Genomic DNA, 17,517 nt, shown 5'->3' with positions numbered 1-17,517 from the left:
CAACAGATGCACAGCAAGGCACAGTATAATGAAGATGCCTACCATACAAAATAAAGATAGAACTTTGAAGGCTGCGAGAGAAAAGCATCGGATTACATATAGGGGGAACCTATATGGATATCAGCAGATTTCTCAGCCCAGACTCTAAAAACTAGAAGCCCGTGGAACAACATATTTCAAGCTCTGAAAGAACATGGTTGCCAACCAAGAATCCTATACCCAGCAAAACTAACCTTCAGATTTGAACTTGAAATAAAATCCTTCCATGATAAACAAAAGTTAAAAGAATTTACAAATAGAAAGCCTACACTATAGAATATTCTCAACAAAATATTCCATGAGGAGGAAATGAAAAACAACAATGTAGGTCAGCAAAGGGAGGAACTACCTTAAAGGAAAATCCATTCAAAGGAGAAACCAAGCCAAGTTAAAAACCAAAAATAAGCCCAAATGGCTGGGAATACAAATCATATCTCAATAATAAACCTGAACGTTAATGGCCTAAACTCATCAATCAAAAGACAGACTGGCAGAATGGATTAAAAAGACAGACCCAACAATATGCTACCTTCAAGAGACTCATCTCAAAGAAAAAGACATCCACAGACTAAAGGTGAAAGGATGGGGGAAAACCTACCATGCACACAGACTTTGTAAAAAAGCTGGGGTCTCCATCCTTATTTCAGATAAAGTGGATTTCAAGTCAAAGTTAGTCAGAAGGGATAAAGAAGGACATTTCATACTGCTTAAGGGAACCATGAATCAGGAAGACATAACGATCATAAATATATATGCCCCAAACAACTGTGCCTCCATGTATATCAAACAAATCCTTCTCAAATCCAGGAATCAAATGGACCACAACACAATAATTCTGGGTGATTTTAACACACCGCTGACACCACTGGACAGATCTTCCAAACAAAAACTAAACAAAGAAACCATAGAACTCAATAACACAATCAATAACCTAAACTTAACAGACACATACAGAATATTCCATCCATCAACGAGCAAATACTTTCTTCTCAGCAGCCCATGTAACCTTCTCAAAAACAGACCATATGTTATGCCACAAAGCAGCCCTTAGGAAATGCAAAAAAATATTGATACTGCCTTGTGTTCTATCAGATAATAATGGAATGAAATTAGAAATCAATGACAAAATAAAAAGCTGAAATTACTCCAACAAGTGGAGACTAAATAATATGCTATTGAACGAAACATGGATAACAGAAAACATCAGGGAGGAGATAAAAAAAATTCTTAGAGGTAAATGAGAATAACAATACAACATATCAAAATCTCTGGGACACTATGAAAGCAGTATTAAGAGCAAAATTCATTGCATGGAGTGCATTCAAGAAAAGAATAAAAAATCAACAACTAAATAACCTAACATTACAGCTCAAAGCCCTAGAAAAAGAAGAAGAGAATAATAGCAAAAGTAGTAAAAGACAGGAAGTAATTAAAATCAGAGCTGAAATCAACGAAATTGAAACAAAAGAAACAATTCAAAAAATTGACAAAACAAAAACTTGGTTTTTTGAAAAAGTAAACAACATAGACAAACCCTTAGCCACATTAACAAAGAGAAGGAGAGAGAAAACTCAAATTACTAAAATTTGTGATGAAAAAGGAAATATCATGACAGACACCACTGAAATACATAATGAGAAACTAATTTGAAAATCTATATTCCAACAAAATAGAAAATACCAAAGACATCAACAAATTTCTAGAGACATATGCTTCTCCCAAACTGAACCAGGAGGACATATGCAATTTAAACAGATCAATATCAAGCAATGAAATAGAAGAAGCCATCGAAAGCCTACCATCCAAGAAAAATCCAAGACCATATGGATTCTCAGCCAAGTTCTACCAAACCTTTAAAGAAGAGCTCATTCCAATATTTCTCAAAGTATTTCATGAAATAGAAAAGGAGGGAACCCTCCCAAACTCATTCTATGAAGTCAATATCACCCTGATACCTAAACCAGGCAAAGACACATCAAGGAAAAAAAATTTCAGACCAATATCCTTGATGAATATAGATGCAAAGATCCTTAACAAAATACTGGCAAACCGTATCCAAAAACATATTAAGAAAATCGTGCACCACGATCAAGTGGGGTTCATTCCTGGAATGCAAGGATGGTTTAACATCCATAAATCAATAAATGTAATCCATCATGTCAACAGACTTAAGGATAAGAATCATATGGTTATTTCAATTGATGCAGAAAAAGCTTTCGACAAAATACAATACCCCTTCATGCTCAAAACACTAGAAAAAATAAGGATAGCAGGAACATACCTGAACATTGTAAAGGCTATTTATGCTAAGCCCATGGCCAATATCATTCTTTTTTTTTTTTTTGCGGTGGTGGGGATTGAACCCCCAGGGCTTGTGCTTGCAAGGCAAGTACTCTACCGACTGAGCTATCTCCCCAGCCCCACAAGAGAAATCAATCTTTTTTTTTTTTTTTTTTTTTTTGCAGTACTGGGGATCGAACTCAGGGCCTTGTGCTTGCAAGGCAAGCACTCTACCAGCTGAGCTATCTCCCCAGCCCGTCAATATCATTCTTAATGGAGAAAAACTGAAAGCATTCCCTTTAAAAACACGAACAAGACAGGGATGCCCTCTTTCACCACTTTTATTCAACATTGTACTTGAAATACTAGCCAGAGCAATTAGACAGACCAAAGAAATTAAAGGGATATGAATAGGAAAAGAGGAACTTAAGCTGTAACTATTTGCTGATAACATAATTCTCTATTTAGAGGATCCAAAAAACTCCTCCAGAAAACTTCTAGACCTCATCAATGAATTCAGCAAAATAGCAGGCTATAAAATCAACACACATAAATATAAAGCCTTTTTATACACAAGCGATGAAACATCTGAGAGGGAAATGAGGAAAACAACCCCATTTCCAATAGCCTCAATAAAATAAAATAAAATAAAATAAAATAAAATACTTGAGAATCAATCTAACCAAATGAAAACTACAAAATACTGAAAAAAGAAATTGAGGAAGACCTTAGAAGATGGAAAGATCTCCCATGTTCTTGGATAGGCAGAATTAATATTATCAAAATGGCCATACTTCCAAAGGTGCTATTCAGATTTAATGCAATTCCAATTAAAATCCCTATGACATTTCTCACAGAAACAGAAAAAGCAATCATGAAATTCATCTGGAAGAACAAAAGACCCAGACAAGCCAAAGCAATCCTGGGCAGGAAGAGTGATGCAGAAGGTATCACTATACTAGACCTTAAACTCTACTATAGGGCAATAGTAACAAAAACAGCATGGTACTGGCATCAAAATAGACAGATAGATCAATGGTACAGGATAGAAGACACGGAGACATACCCACATAAGTACAGTAACCTCATACTAGACAAGGGTGCCAAAAACTTATAATGGAGAAAAGATAGGCTCTTCAACAAATGGTGCTGGGAAAACTGGAAATCCATATGCAGTAAAATGAAACTAAACCCCTATCTCTCACCCTGTACAAAACTCAACTCAAAATGGATCAAGGATCTAGGAATTAGACCTGAGACCCTTCACCAAACAGAAAAAGTAGGCCCAAATCTCCATCATGTTGGCTTAGGACCAGGTTTCCTTAACAAGACCCCCTTAGTGCAAGAAATAAAAGCAAGAATCAATAAATAGGATAGATTCAAACTAAAAAGTTTTTTCTCAGCACAGGAAACAATCAACTGTGAAGAGAGCCTTCAGAGTGGGAGAATATCTTTTCCACACTCCCTTCAGACAGAGCACTCATCTCCAAAGTTTATAAAGAACTTAAAAAACTATACACCCAAAATACAAAGAACCCAATCAATAAATGGGCTAAGGAAATGGGCAGACACTTCACAGAACTTCTTCTGTGATCAACAAATATATAAAAAAGTGCTCATCATCCCTAGTAATTAGAGAAATGCAAATTAAAACCACCCTAAGATTTCATCTAACTCCAACTAGAATGGCTATTATCAAGAACACAAGCAACGGTAAGTGTTGGCATGGATGTGGGGGAAAAGGCACACTCATACATTGCTGGTGGAGTTGCAAATTGGTACAGCCACTCTGGAAAGCAGTATGGAGATTCCTCAGAAAGCTTGGAATGGACCCACCATTTGACCCAGTTATTCCACTACTGGGTTTATATCCAAAGGACTTAAAATCAGCATATTACAGTGATGCAGCCACATCAATGTTCATAGCACTCAATTCACAATAGCTAGATTGTGGAACCAACCTAGATGCCCTTCAATTGATGAATGGATAAAGAAACTGTGGTATATAAACACAATGGAATATTAGCCATAAAGAAGAATAAAATTATGGCATTTGCTGGTAAATGGAGGGAGTTGGAAAATATCATGCTAAGTCAAATAGGCCAAGCCCAAAAAACCAAAGGTCGAATGTTTTCCCTGATAAGTGCAAGACAATATATAACGATGGGGGGTTGTGGGGGGAAGAGAAGAAAGAAGGAACTCTGGAGGATATAGAGGAGAAAGGGGTGGGAGGGGGTGGGGATGGAAAAACAGTAGAATGAAACAGATAGTATTACCCTATATATATGTATGATTACATGAAAGGCATGAATATACATTGTATATGATAGAAATGAAATGCTGTACCCCATTTCTGTACAATGAATCAAAATGTGTCTGTAAAAATAAAAAATATTTTAATAAAACTAAAATAAAGAAAGAAAAGTCTAAAAGTTCTAGAATTCAAAAGGTAATACCAGAAATTAAGAACTTATAAGATTGTTTTAAAGCCTAATTTTAAAAAGCAGAAGAAAGATTACTAAAAAAGGACAATATGGATTACTAGGACATAGGTTACCAAAAAGCATAAGAAATAGATGAAACATGAATAAGGTCTAATAGGTTCCACATAATTGAAATGTGAGGAGGAAAAAAATAAGGCATGCACAATATTTGAAGATACACATCCCTAGTAGTCACATCACAGGGAGAAATAGGCTAACAAAGAAAAAGAAGTCTTGATAGGGGCAGCAGTACACACCTGTAATCCCAATGACTTGGGAGGCTGAGGCAGAAGGATGGCAAATTCAAAGCCAGCCTCAGCAACTGAGAGAGGCACTAGTGACTTAGTCAGACTCTGTCTCAAAATAAAAGAACATTTTTTTAAAAAAGGGCTAGGGGGTGTAGCTCAATGATTAAGCACTCTTAGGTTCAATCTAAAAAGGGTAGATTATATGTTTTTAAAGGAGATTAAAAAGTGCCTTCCACAGAATCATGGAACTTAGAAAACAACTGCTTCAAAGTACTAAGAGAATATAACTACCAATCTAGAATTCTAGAATCAATAAAAATAGCTTTCAAAATGAAGATATAACCAAGAAATTAATTTAAAATTAGGCAAAGGATTGGAACAGACTTTTTTCCAGAGATTAAAAATGTCCAATTAAGGGCTGGGGATATAGCTCAGTTGGTAGAGTGCTTGCCTTGCAAGTACCAGGCCCTGGTTCAATCTCCAGCACCGCAAAAAAAAAAGTCCAATTAAACACATGAAAATATGTTGACCATCATCAGCCATCAAGGAAACACAAACTAAAAATTACAAGACACCGGTTCAGCTTGTTAGAATAACTACAATAATCAAAAAGACAAACAGTATCAAGTATTAGCTAGGACATGGAAAAACTGGGACCCTTATACTTTGTTAGTGGAATGTAAACTGGTATAGCTACTCTGGCAAATAGTCTGGCAGTTCCTCAAAACTAGTCAAACTTAAGAGTTACCTTACAATCCAACAATTCCGCATCTAGGTATATAGCAGAGAAAAATGAAAAAATATTTACACAAATACTTGTACATGAATGTACAAATAAAATATTAGAAACAATAAATAAATTAAAGCAAGGGTTGTTGGGTACCAGATCACTGTAAAAAAGAACAATATTTTAATATGTAATACACAGCAACAAATACAAAGAAAATAATTTAGAGAAAAATGTATTGATGCTAACAAATCGAATACCTAGGAATAAACATAGTACAATATGTGTAAGACCTGTAAGCTGAAAACGGTCAAACATTAGGGAAAGAATTAAAGAAAACCAAATAAAAAAGACTATAAGATTAATATTGTAAAGATTTCAATTCTCCCTAAATCCATATATTCAGTGGAAAAAAATCAAATCCCAGTAAGAATTCTGATTGGTTGTTCTTTGATAAACACCGCCATGATTTCATTTATAAACAGAAAAGGTTAAGAAGAGTCAGCCAGTTCTGCAGAAATATAATGGTAGAGAACTATATTATCAGATATCAAACTACAGTAATTATATTAGTGCAGAATTGAGTAAGGTTATGCATACAGATTAATGGAACAATACAGAGAGTCCAAAAACAGTCCCACACATGTATTATTATTTGACTCATGACAAATGCAGTGGGGATAGGATGTTTTTGACAACAAACCGGACTGGGTCAAATGAATATTCATTTAAAAAATAACAAAACCTGACCCCTATACTTCACACAATACTCGAAAGTAAATTCCAAATAGATAACATCTAAAACAAAAGAGGAAATCAAAAAAACTTCAAGAAGCATAGAAGAATTATCTTCACAGTCCAGCAGTAAGTAAAGATTTCTTAATTATGACACAAAAAGCATTAGCAATAAAAGAAAGTGCAAAAAGCTAAAATGAGCCAGTACATGACCGTTACTTGGGGGGTCTAACTGAGAGGATCACTTGAGCCCATAAGTTCAAAACCAGTCTGGGCAACACAGCAAGACACACACACACACATCACCACCACCACCTCAAAAAGTAAACAAACTGCACAACATTAAAATGTTATTTATAAAACATAAAAGTTAAAGTGAAAAGGAAAATTGTGTGTGAAAAAACACTTGTAGGGCATATAACAGACAAAACACTCTTCAGTACATAAAGAGCAAGCATACTAATTAATAAGAAAAAGGCCACCCATTAGAAAAAAAGTAGGATAAGAGGTAAACACACCAAAAAAGGTACTTAGACAGCCAGTAAAAATATGAAAAGGGGAAAAACTTCATCAGACATCGTGGAAATTTAAGATTAGAAATGTTATTATTGCTCACCTACCAGAATGGCTAAAATAAAAAGGACAATACTGATGAAAATATGGAACAGATATAACTCTCACATTCTGCTAGAAGAGTGTGAATTAAGTACAACCACTTGGGAAAACTTTTGTCAACGGTTACTAAAGCCGTTCACATGTATACCTATAACTCAGTGAACTGTACTCTTAGGTATCTACCAAAGTATTCATGTGTACAAAATAAGAATGTTCAAAACAGCACTCTTCATAATAATATCAAAACAGAAACAATCCAAATGTCTATTTACAACAGAAAAAGTATACATCATTTTCTATTCACAAGGGAAAATTATACACCAATTAAAATGTACACATATATGCACCAATACTGGTGAGTTTCAAAAAAATAATACTGGATAAAAGAAAGTTCATATAAACTCAAAAACAGATTAGTGACTTTCCTTAGGGCAAGGAGATACAATGACTGTGGGATAGGACAGTACTTCTGGGGTGGTATACTGGGATATTAGCTACACAGCCAAGCTCTTTTTCCCCAAATTCACTGAACCACACACTTAAAATCTGTGAACTTTTCCTATGTTAGAGTTTAATATGAAGTTTCCCCAAAACCTACCAAGTGGAAATAAAGCACAGCAGCCCCTTAAGGGCATTATACTATTGCCTTTCAGAATTTTCATGCACTGTTCCAATGATGTAAAAGTGTGATTTTCAGGTGGCTAGCTCATACTTCTAATTCAAAACTCTATTTGTTATTACCTCCTCCAGTAACTGCTCCCTGAACTACCCCATCAGAAGTTAGTGGTTTCTTCCATAAACATTCCCAGTACTTGAGCTTACTTCTATTTGCCATATACTTAAATGTCCTAGGTAGGCTACATATGATGAGTTCCAGGACTTAAAACAGTCCCTTGGATATAGTACATATAAGAATTTGGATAAATAAATGGTAGGAAATCATTTCCCCCTTTATGCAAGAAAAATTTTAACTCAATCTATAAATTCAAAAATCAATAAAATTAAGATACAATTTTAGTTTGTGACAAACTGTGTTCATGCCTTATCTAATTTGAAAAATAAATTTCCCAATTACATCTTCTATGTTTTTTCCTTCATTCTTTAGTGAAATTTTCAGAGAGCAATTCAGACAGCCTTTGTCCCACCTGGCAGTTTAGCAAAAAGCTAACAACAAATAAATCCAAAGGAGGAACTGGCTAACTCTCTAGTTGCTAAGCTATAGCTGCTGGTTCCATCTTTTTAACAGTGTCATTTCCTCAACTAGGAAGTTCCATTACACAGTTACCTACATATTCCCAGCTCCTCTTTTTCTCTAAACATATATAGTCTGTTTCATAGGTAGGTTCAGTGTAACTATGCCCAATTTAAACATGGCTATGAGAGTTCAGGCACTTTATGAGCTCTGCTACTTCTCTGCTTACACAGTATTTTATAATAAACCCTATTTAACATTCATACTGCAGGTCCTCCTTCCTCTACCTATCATAACCTTCAGATCTATAAAGGGAAGTTTACTTATAGCCTTACTTGGAATCATTCTTTTGGACTGATGGAATTATCAACCTTCCCTAGTTTATCAGCCTTCACTAATGCATCATACTATGTGGGCCTTCCATCTTTTCTAAGCAGTCTTCACGAAATGAAACAAGGGTCCACTTCAGTTTAGTCTATGGGCAACCCTAATCCCTCTCACCAACTTCCCCCATAGCTGCTGGGTTGAGTTTTGACTTCAATTATATCTATATTCAGGTAAACTATGACTTTGCAGAATAAATCTACACTGTTCAAGAAACTGTTCTTGAAATTTCTGATAGATAACCCTCCCAGAATCAGCACACCTCTCCCTCATAAATATGATTTGAATAGTGGTTAATTTACAATATTCTATGAAACTATTTTTTCCTCTGTAATATAAACCAAGGAGTTTGCAAACTTCTTAAAGAGTCAGAAAGCAGTGATTTTTTTTAGGCCTATGGGCTATACCATTTCTGAGGCATCTATTTACATTAATGCACACTAACAAATCAAATCTGTGTTAATGTGAAAGCAGCCACAGACAATCAAAAGTGAATGGACAAGGCAGTATTCTAATAAAGCTTTATGCAGAAAAATAAGCAGCTAGCCTATGGACCACAGTTTGCTAATCAGCTGTAAACACAAATTTTGGTTTCTTCATGTATCAGTATTATTATAATTATTCTGAGTTTGTAAGAGTTTACTGACACTGGTACTATAAATTTATCAATTAAAGCTGAGGTATTACACATAAATATTTCAGAAATACTTGTGGTTAATGAGGGTAAAATTATTCTCATTATTGTTAAACCAGAAAATTAACTGACCAATTGCAGTTATCTTATATATTGCCCAATTATGAAAACAGGTGATAATTTGAAAAATAATTAGAAGACTATCAACCAAACATACAATCAATGTATTAAAGATTAAATATCTTTCAAAAATCTATACAATGGCTGGACACAATGACTCGCACCTGTAATCCCAGCAGCTCATAAGGGTGAGACAGGAGGATCACCGGTTCAAAGCCAGCCTCAGCAAAAGCAAGGCACTAAGCCAACTCAGTGAGACCCTGTCTCTAAATATAATACAAAATAGAGCTGGGGATGGGGCTCAGTGGCCAAGTGGCCCTGAGTTCAATCCCCAGTACCTGAAGAAAAAAAAAAAATCTATACAATGAAGCTGGCTGTGGTGGCACACACCTATAATCCCAGTGGCTTAGGAGGCTGAGACAGAACAGAATTCAAAGTCAGCTTTAGCAACAGCGAAGCACTAAGCAACTCAGTGAGACCCTGTCTCTAAATAAAATACAAAAAAATAGGGATAGGGATAGGGATACGGCTCTGTGGTTGAGTGTCCCTGAGTTCAATCCCCAGCACCACGCCCCACCAAAAAGAAAATCTATACAATGGATAGTAATGAGATTGAAGTGACTTTACTTTTCTTTCTGCACTTCTGTTATCTATAACATATAGAATTTCTGTAATAAAGATTTCCTTTAATGTGTATGAAAAGATCATTTTGATTTTAGAAAATTTCATTTAGTCTGGAACTAAAAATACTAAGAAAATTTTGTCCATTCTATCCTATTGTGTTCTTTTAAAGTACATATATATATATATATATAATAAGTATATATATATCAATTAAACAAATTAAAATTTTAATCAAATCACATAGTTGAATTAAATTAAAATTTTCACTTACCTGTCGGTTCCTTTCATCCATTATACGTGTGATTTGTATTTTCTTCCGCCCCATTTTCAGACACCTTTTCTTATATTCCAAATATTTAATTGAAAATTAATTTTCTTCGATACCCTAATGCATCGTACACAGCTTCTATTATTTCAGTTTCTAGTCCAAGGGCTATAGCTGAAATTTTTGACAGGATCTAAAAAATAAATAAATAAATAAAGTCACAAATTAGAAGACTTAAGTTCTATACATTTGTAAATCATAAGTTATACAAATTTCAAATCTGCTTTTATGATGCACATAACATTATTAGATGAAATTTGATTACATAAAAATATTAATTAAGTTGAAGTCTTACTGATTCTGGCCCTAAAATATCTCTTGAATCTCTGAGCCTCTGGCTCTGGTCAAACTAATACAATTATAATGTTTGAGGTTTTCTCAATGCCTATAATAATAGCAAAAGAGCAACATTTACTGAGAGTGGGCACATTTTCTACAAGTGGGCACGTTTTCTATGAGTGGACATTTTTCTAAGTATGGATGAGTTTCAACTTGTTCAATTGTAACTATGACCTACTAAGTTAGTTATAATTATCATCTTCATTTTATACATAAGGATACTGAGAAAAAGAAATATTAAGTCACGTGCTCAAAGTCACACAGTAAAGGGCAGAGTTTCGGATATGAATTCAGTGATCTGGTTCCAGGATTTACCCTCTTAAACATTACAGAATATCCATAAAAGTCTGATGGTCTTCCTGCCAAAGGATAACTAATATAAGATGGTCCCAATCTGCCTTTATAAAAATTCTCCAGGCAAATCACCCTAGCCTCCAGCCAAATTACTATCTGTCAATCCACAAAGACACTAGAATACAACTTTATAACTTTCATAATGATATACATTTAAATGAAATAATATTTCTTTAGACACTTAATGAACACCTCTTTATCAGTCAAGATTTAGTTGGATGGAATTGGAGAATATCATGCTAAGTGAAATGAGTCAATCCCAAAAAACCAAAGGCTGAATGTTTTCCCTGATAAGTGGATGATAATATATAATGGGGATTGGGGGTGTGGGGAGTGAGAGAAGAATAGAGGAACTTTAGATTATGTAGAAGGAAATAAGGGGGAGATAGGGTATGAAAAATGGTGGAATGAGACAGACATCATTACCCTATGTACATGTATGATTACATGAATGGTATCAATCTACAGCATGTACAACCACAAAAATGTAATGATGTACCTCATTTGTGTACAATCAATCAAAATGCAGTCTGTAAAAAATTAAAAATAATTTAAAAATAAATAAATTTTTAAAAAAAGATTTAGTTCAAATGCGACCTCCCTAAAGAAGCCAACACCAATTTCTCTTGGCCAAATAAACTACAACACCTCTCCTCGGCGAGAGGGTGAGCATGAGTGTGTGTGTGCATAGGTAAATTCCAAGTAAGCTTTTCTTTGATACGTCAATCTTTAAGATTTTAAAAATCCTGCAGGCTTTTGTGTTCCATTTCTCTGTAGTAGTGATATAGGTTGGAATGCTCTCAATGATGGTTTTTGTCACTTAAAAAACCTAGTGATTTCAAAACTTACAAAATAAAAATAAATATTTGTAAAGTAATGTGAAATGCTTATACACTGAAAATAATAAACTTCCAAGGGAATTTTATCAAAGTTTTTAAAATACTGTACATGTATATCTATAATTTCAACCATACTGCACTAGTCCAGTGTTAAATCTGGCTTTTGCTCAGAAGCAATGGGTCTTTCACTTATCACTACCAGCATTACCATTGCTTCATTTATTTATTCCCTCATTTTACTTCTTCATACATTAATTGATCACCTATTAAACAACTGATAACCCATTAATGACCTCCTACTTATAATAAATGTACTTCCAAACTCTAAACTAGGCACAGAGAATAAAATCGTCAAGGAAAAAAAAAAAGATATAGTTCTCAAATCTCTCAAATCATCAAATTAATTTGTATAATTCAAAACTAAAACATTTGTTTACCTGACCTGATTTGTGGATCAGGAAATGCTTACCTGAAGATGTACCTCATACTTAAATGTGAAAATGAGGGTGTAAGTACCAGGCAGAGAAAATAGCAAGCACAAATGCCCCATGACAAAAAAGAATAGAAAACATTAAAGGAACTGAAAGATGGTGGGACCCAATCAAACAAGCAGCTGTGCTATAGAATATCTGTTTCTGCAACAGACTGCATTATAAACAACAGACATTCACTTACTCCAAATCATATTCCCTAACAGATCACACTCTAATTTTCACTATAAAAACTTGCACTGTATTAATAGTCATACATTTCACTGCAGAGATATTGCTCAAGTATGCAAGATCTGCTATAAGACATTTATACTGTATTATCTTCTATAATTTGAAAAATATGGATTCTAGAACATATCTGGACACTTTGCTGTTGACAACTGTGAAGTTGGTTGTTTCAAACCAATCTTCTGAGATCAACTAGAAAAGTAAAGCAAAGGTAATTTGTTTTAAAACAGTGCAGAACATTCAAGATAGTGATAATTTGCAAGGGTGAGATATAGAAGAAACAGGTGAAACCTGTCTTTGGACTTTTTTGCCTGCAGATTCCAAAACCACTGGCTGGGAGACTGAGAACAGAACTTAGAGTGCAAAAATTAGATACAGGGCCTGCCAAAAGAGGAATATCACTAATGAATACCCCAGCCATCTGGAGAGACTCCAAAGAACTATACCCCAGGCAGAAAGGAAAATCAGAAACAAAATAGGTTAAATAGGAAGGGAAATATAGCTTCAGATCTTCATAATCCCTGGTTAGATTGAGGCAATCTGGTCTAGTGAGGATCATTAGCCTAGCTGCATGCTGGTAGCAAAAGTGAATCTTCTCAGCAGAGATAACATCATCCAGAAATTCTAATTATTTTGCCTTTTTTCATATAAGATGCACAAAAATAAAGTATCCAGTGAAAATATGACTGAAAACCAAGATTTAAGGATGGCCATAGAAATAGACCAACTAAGTAATTAATTAATATGCTCAAAGAATTTAACAACAAATATAAAAAAATTTAACAGGCAATAATAAAAAAGAGGATAAACAACAAAAAATACAACATTGAAAACAAATTAATTTATGGATTGATTTAATAATTGGTTAAATGCGGCTGAAAATATAATTAACAACCCAGAAAACAGGAAAGAAGATGCTGAAATACAAAAAGACACGACAATAAGAAATACGGAAAAGAATATGAAATAGAACATTGAGAAATTATCCAAAAATACAAGTAAATGGAGTTCCATAAAGGAGGGAAAAAACATATGGTGGTAAAGAAATATTTGAAAACATAATAGCTAAGAATTTTCAAAACTAATGAAACTCAACCCACAGATTCCAGAAGCTCTACAGACCCCTCAAGTAAAATAAATGCAATACACACACTTGGGCATATCAAAAGAGAAATGGGAGGAGGTATGTTCCCCCACAGATGGAAGGATCTTAACAAGCAGCCAGAAAACTGTTTAAAAATATTCACTTCAAGAAACAATAATTAAGATTCACAGCTGAACTGACTTCTTCACATAAACAATGAAGTCAGAAGACAATGAAATGATATCTTCAAAGTGCTGAGGGTAAGGGGGAGAATGCCAAACTAGAACTCCATATTTGAGAATAAATATCCTTCATAATGAAGGCAAACCAAAGACATTTTTAGGCAAACAGAAACAGAATTTGTCACCAGGAAACACTGACAGGACCTCTTCAATGTTTCTTTAGAAGGAAAAAAGATACCAGATACAGCATAAATATGCATAAAAAACTGAGATTCAGCAAACAAATATTAATGAGTAACTCTAAATGAAGGTTAACTAAATAAAACACTAATAATAATACTTTGCAGGGCTTAAAATCTTGTAATACACAACAATAATAGTACAAAATTGAGGAGGGTACCAAATGAAGTTAAAGGGCTCTAAAATCTTTAATTAATTAGAAAATGGAAAGAATGCTCATTTACTAATAAGTCAAGGATGCGTTAGCAACCTCTACGTGAACCACTACAAGAACAATGAAAGTATAACATCCAGAAAAGAGAAAAATGGATGAACCAATAAAGAAGGCACAGAATGAGAGGCAAATAAAAAGGAAAGAGGATAAAAGATTTAATCCAAATATATGGTTATTTATAATAAACCCAATTAAGTTAAACCACCCAATTTTTAAAAGATAATTTAGAATTGTTTAAAAAAACAAAAATCCAATTGAGGTATAATTAGAGAGGATATTATCTTAGATATAGGAATACAGAAAGACTGAAAGTAAATGTAGGGAGAAAATTACACCAGGTAAAATACAAACCAAAGGAAAGCTGTATAACTACGCTTTATCATACTAAACTTTAATGCACAAGATAGATGCGTGTATATGAATACAGACACAGAAGAATGCTTTACAACAATAAAAGTTCAACTCACCAGGAAGATACAATTCTAAAATTGAGTGTACCAATAACACATGTAACATGAAATCTGTTTCTGAAAATCAGATATTCTGTGCAAAAACCTTAGCCAGAACACTATTTACTATATTTTAAGTAGGAAAAATTATAATGTTATACATTAACTCATAATTCCATTCATTTCTCTTTTAAAGTTTAAAACACAGAAAATGTCTATTTATAGTAGTAAATTACCACGCTTAGGATGTAAAATGCTTACTACATGACTTCACAGGCAGTAACTTTCGCACTGGATTTCTCTTTTTCCACAATTTAACACTTCTCCAACCTTTTTGTGCATTCCACAAATTTAAGCAAAAATAATAGCTTAATATGAAAGACAATTAGAAATATGCTCAAGACAAACACACATGGCAGACAACAGTTCAAATTTTAATGTGGTAATGATCTTATTGCCAGCACATCTTGCACATTCCCTTTTTTGGCACTCAGTACACTGTTTCTAAAAGTCTACATGTGATTCTAACATTCTACATTCTGCATTTGGGATGTAATTTGTGACTTTTCCCATACATCAGTTTGTTTAAAATACTGTACTGAATTTTGCAGGTGTAAAAGTATTCTTTACCTAAATAAACTTCAGCTAAGAAACAAGGGTATGCCTGTACACAAAGTCAATCCCAAAAGAATTATCTCTAATCCACAATTAAAGTAAGTTGACTTTAACAAAGTTTTCTCAGTACCTGATGAAATAAGCAAATCAGAATAAGAGAACAAGCAGATCAAAATAAACAAAAAGATTTGACAGATAACAACCTCACTGACATACAGAACACTACACCTAAAAGCTGGAGAAAATACTTTATAACTATATTACAAAATGTCTATAAAAGCAAATACATAGAGGTCCATAAATTAAGTCTTAACAAATTTAAAAGGATAGACATCTCCTATCTCAGAGGAACTAAGCTAGAAAATAGTAATAAAAATTTAAGTTGGAAATTCTTATATATGAGAAAACTAAGTAATATACTTCTCAATAATCCACATGCCAAAAAGAGATCACAATGGAAATCAGAAAATATTTTTAAATGGAATGCTATCAAAAACACTTTCTATCAAAATATATAAAAAATGAAATACAATTAAAGCCACACATACATGAGGGAAATTTTTAGCTTTGAAGTAGCTTCAACAGGACTATACAACAGAAAAGAACAGTCTTTTCTATAAATGATCCTGGGAAAACCAGAAATCCACATGGAAAGAAAGAAGCTGGAAGCTTACTAGCATCATACATAAAAATTAACTAGAAGTGGATCAAAGATCTTAATCTACTTGCTAATATTATAAAACTGTTACAAGAAAACAGAGGAAAAGCTTCCATTCAACAGAAGAAAAATAAGCTCAACTTCATCAAAATTAAAAACTAGGGCTGGGGTTGCAGCTCAGTGGTACAGCACATGTGAGGCACTGGGTTCAATCAACAGTACCACATAAAAATAAATAAAATAAAAATAAAGGTATTGTGTCAAAAAATTAAGAACTATTATGTATCAAAGGATACTATCAATAGAATAAAACAGCAACATACCAAATGGAAGAAAAGAACTGCAAATCACTTATATGATATGGAAATAACATCTGGAATACATAAACTCAATAGCAAAAAAAAAAAATTAAAAGATGGGCAAAGGACATAAAGAGACATTTATCCAAAGAAAATAACAAGTGGTCAATAAGAACATGAAAAGATGCTCACAACCAACATCACTAATCATGAGGCAAATACAAATAAAAATTATAATGAGATACTAGGTCACTTCAATTCAGATGATTATTAGTTAAAAAGAAAAAGAGGAGGAAGAGACAAAAACAGAAAACAAGAAGTAGTAGCATGGGTATGAAACAACTAGAAATTTGTGCACTGCTTTTGGAAATATATTTTGCTGTGGAAAACCGTATGGTAGTTGCTTAAAAAATTAAACAAAGAATTACCATTTTATCCAACAATTCCAGTTCTGGATGTATAAATAAAAGAACTAAAAGCAAGGACTCAAACAGATATTTATGCACCAATGCTCCCAGGAAATTTATTCGCAATAATCAAAAGGTAGAAGAAAACAATCCAAATGTCCAGTAATCAAATGGATAAACTGTGGTATATAATTACAACTGAACTTTCAGAACCTTTTTAAAAAGGACATCAACTAGGTGCAGTAACACATACTGTAATCCCAGCAACTCAGGAGGCAGAGGTTAGGAGGGCTGCAAGTTTGAGGCAAGCCTCAGCAATTTAGGGAGATCCTGGCTCAAAATAAAAAATTAAAAGTGCTGGAGATGTAGCTCAGTAGTACATCACCTCTGGTACCAATAAATAAATAAATAAATAAATAGCCCGCCTACTACCAAGAAAGGAAAAAAGAAAAGGACATCACCCCATCTCATGCCATAACATACAGGAACTTTAAAAACTTTAGGTTACATGAAATAAGTCAGTCACAAAAGAACAAATATTGTTAAGATTCTACTTAATTTTTTCTTTTCCCACATTTTTAGCAGTGCATTATTATGATTCTATTTATATGAGATATTCTAGAGTATCACATTCATAGAAAGAGTAGAATTGTAGTTACCAGACACTGAAGGGGAGGAAGAAATGGGGTATTATTAAGTGGGTACAGAGTTA

The 17,517-nt window shown here is 33.7% G+C and overlaps 1 protein-coding gene across 8 annotated transcripts in view; it reads right to left on the bottom strand.

Annotated features, from left to right (window-relative positions):
• Mef2a (myocyte enhancer factor 2A) overlaps nt 1-17,517 on the bottom strand; it is a 154,167-nt gene that overhangs the window by 84,519 nt on the left and 52,131 nt on the right. For all 8 annotated transcript variants that reach the window (XM_047542248.1, XM_047542256.1, XM_047542247.1 and 5 more), the window contains one exon: nt 10,353-10,539. In XM_047542248.1, coding sequence (XP_047398204.1) covers nt 10,353-10,406 — 54 coding nt within the window. In that variant the 5' untranslated portion in view covers nt 10,407-10,539. The remainder of the gene's footprint in view (nt 1-10,352; nt 10,540-17,517) is intronic.

The sequence above is a fragment of the Sciurus carolinensis genome, chromosome 2 (assembly GCF_902686445.1).
Source record: "Sciurus carolinensis chromosome 2, mSciCar1.2, whole genome shotgun sequence".
NCBI lineage: Eukaryota > Metazoa > Chordata > Mammalia > Rodentia > Sciuridae > Sciurus > Sciurus carolinensis.
This window is presented reverse-complemented; position numbering and strand designations above follow the sequence as displayed.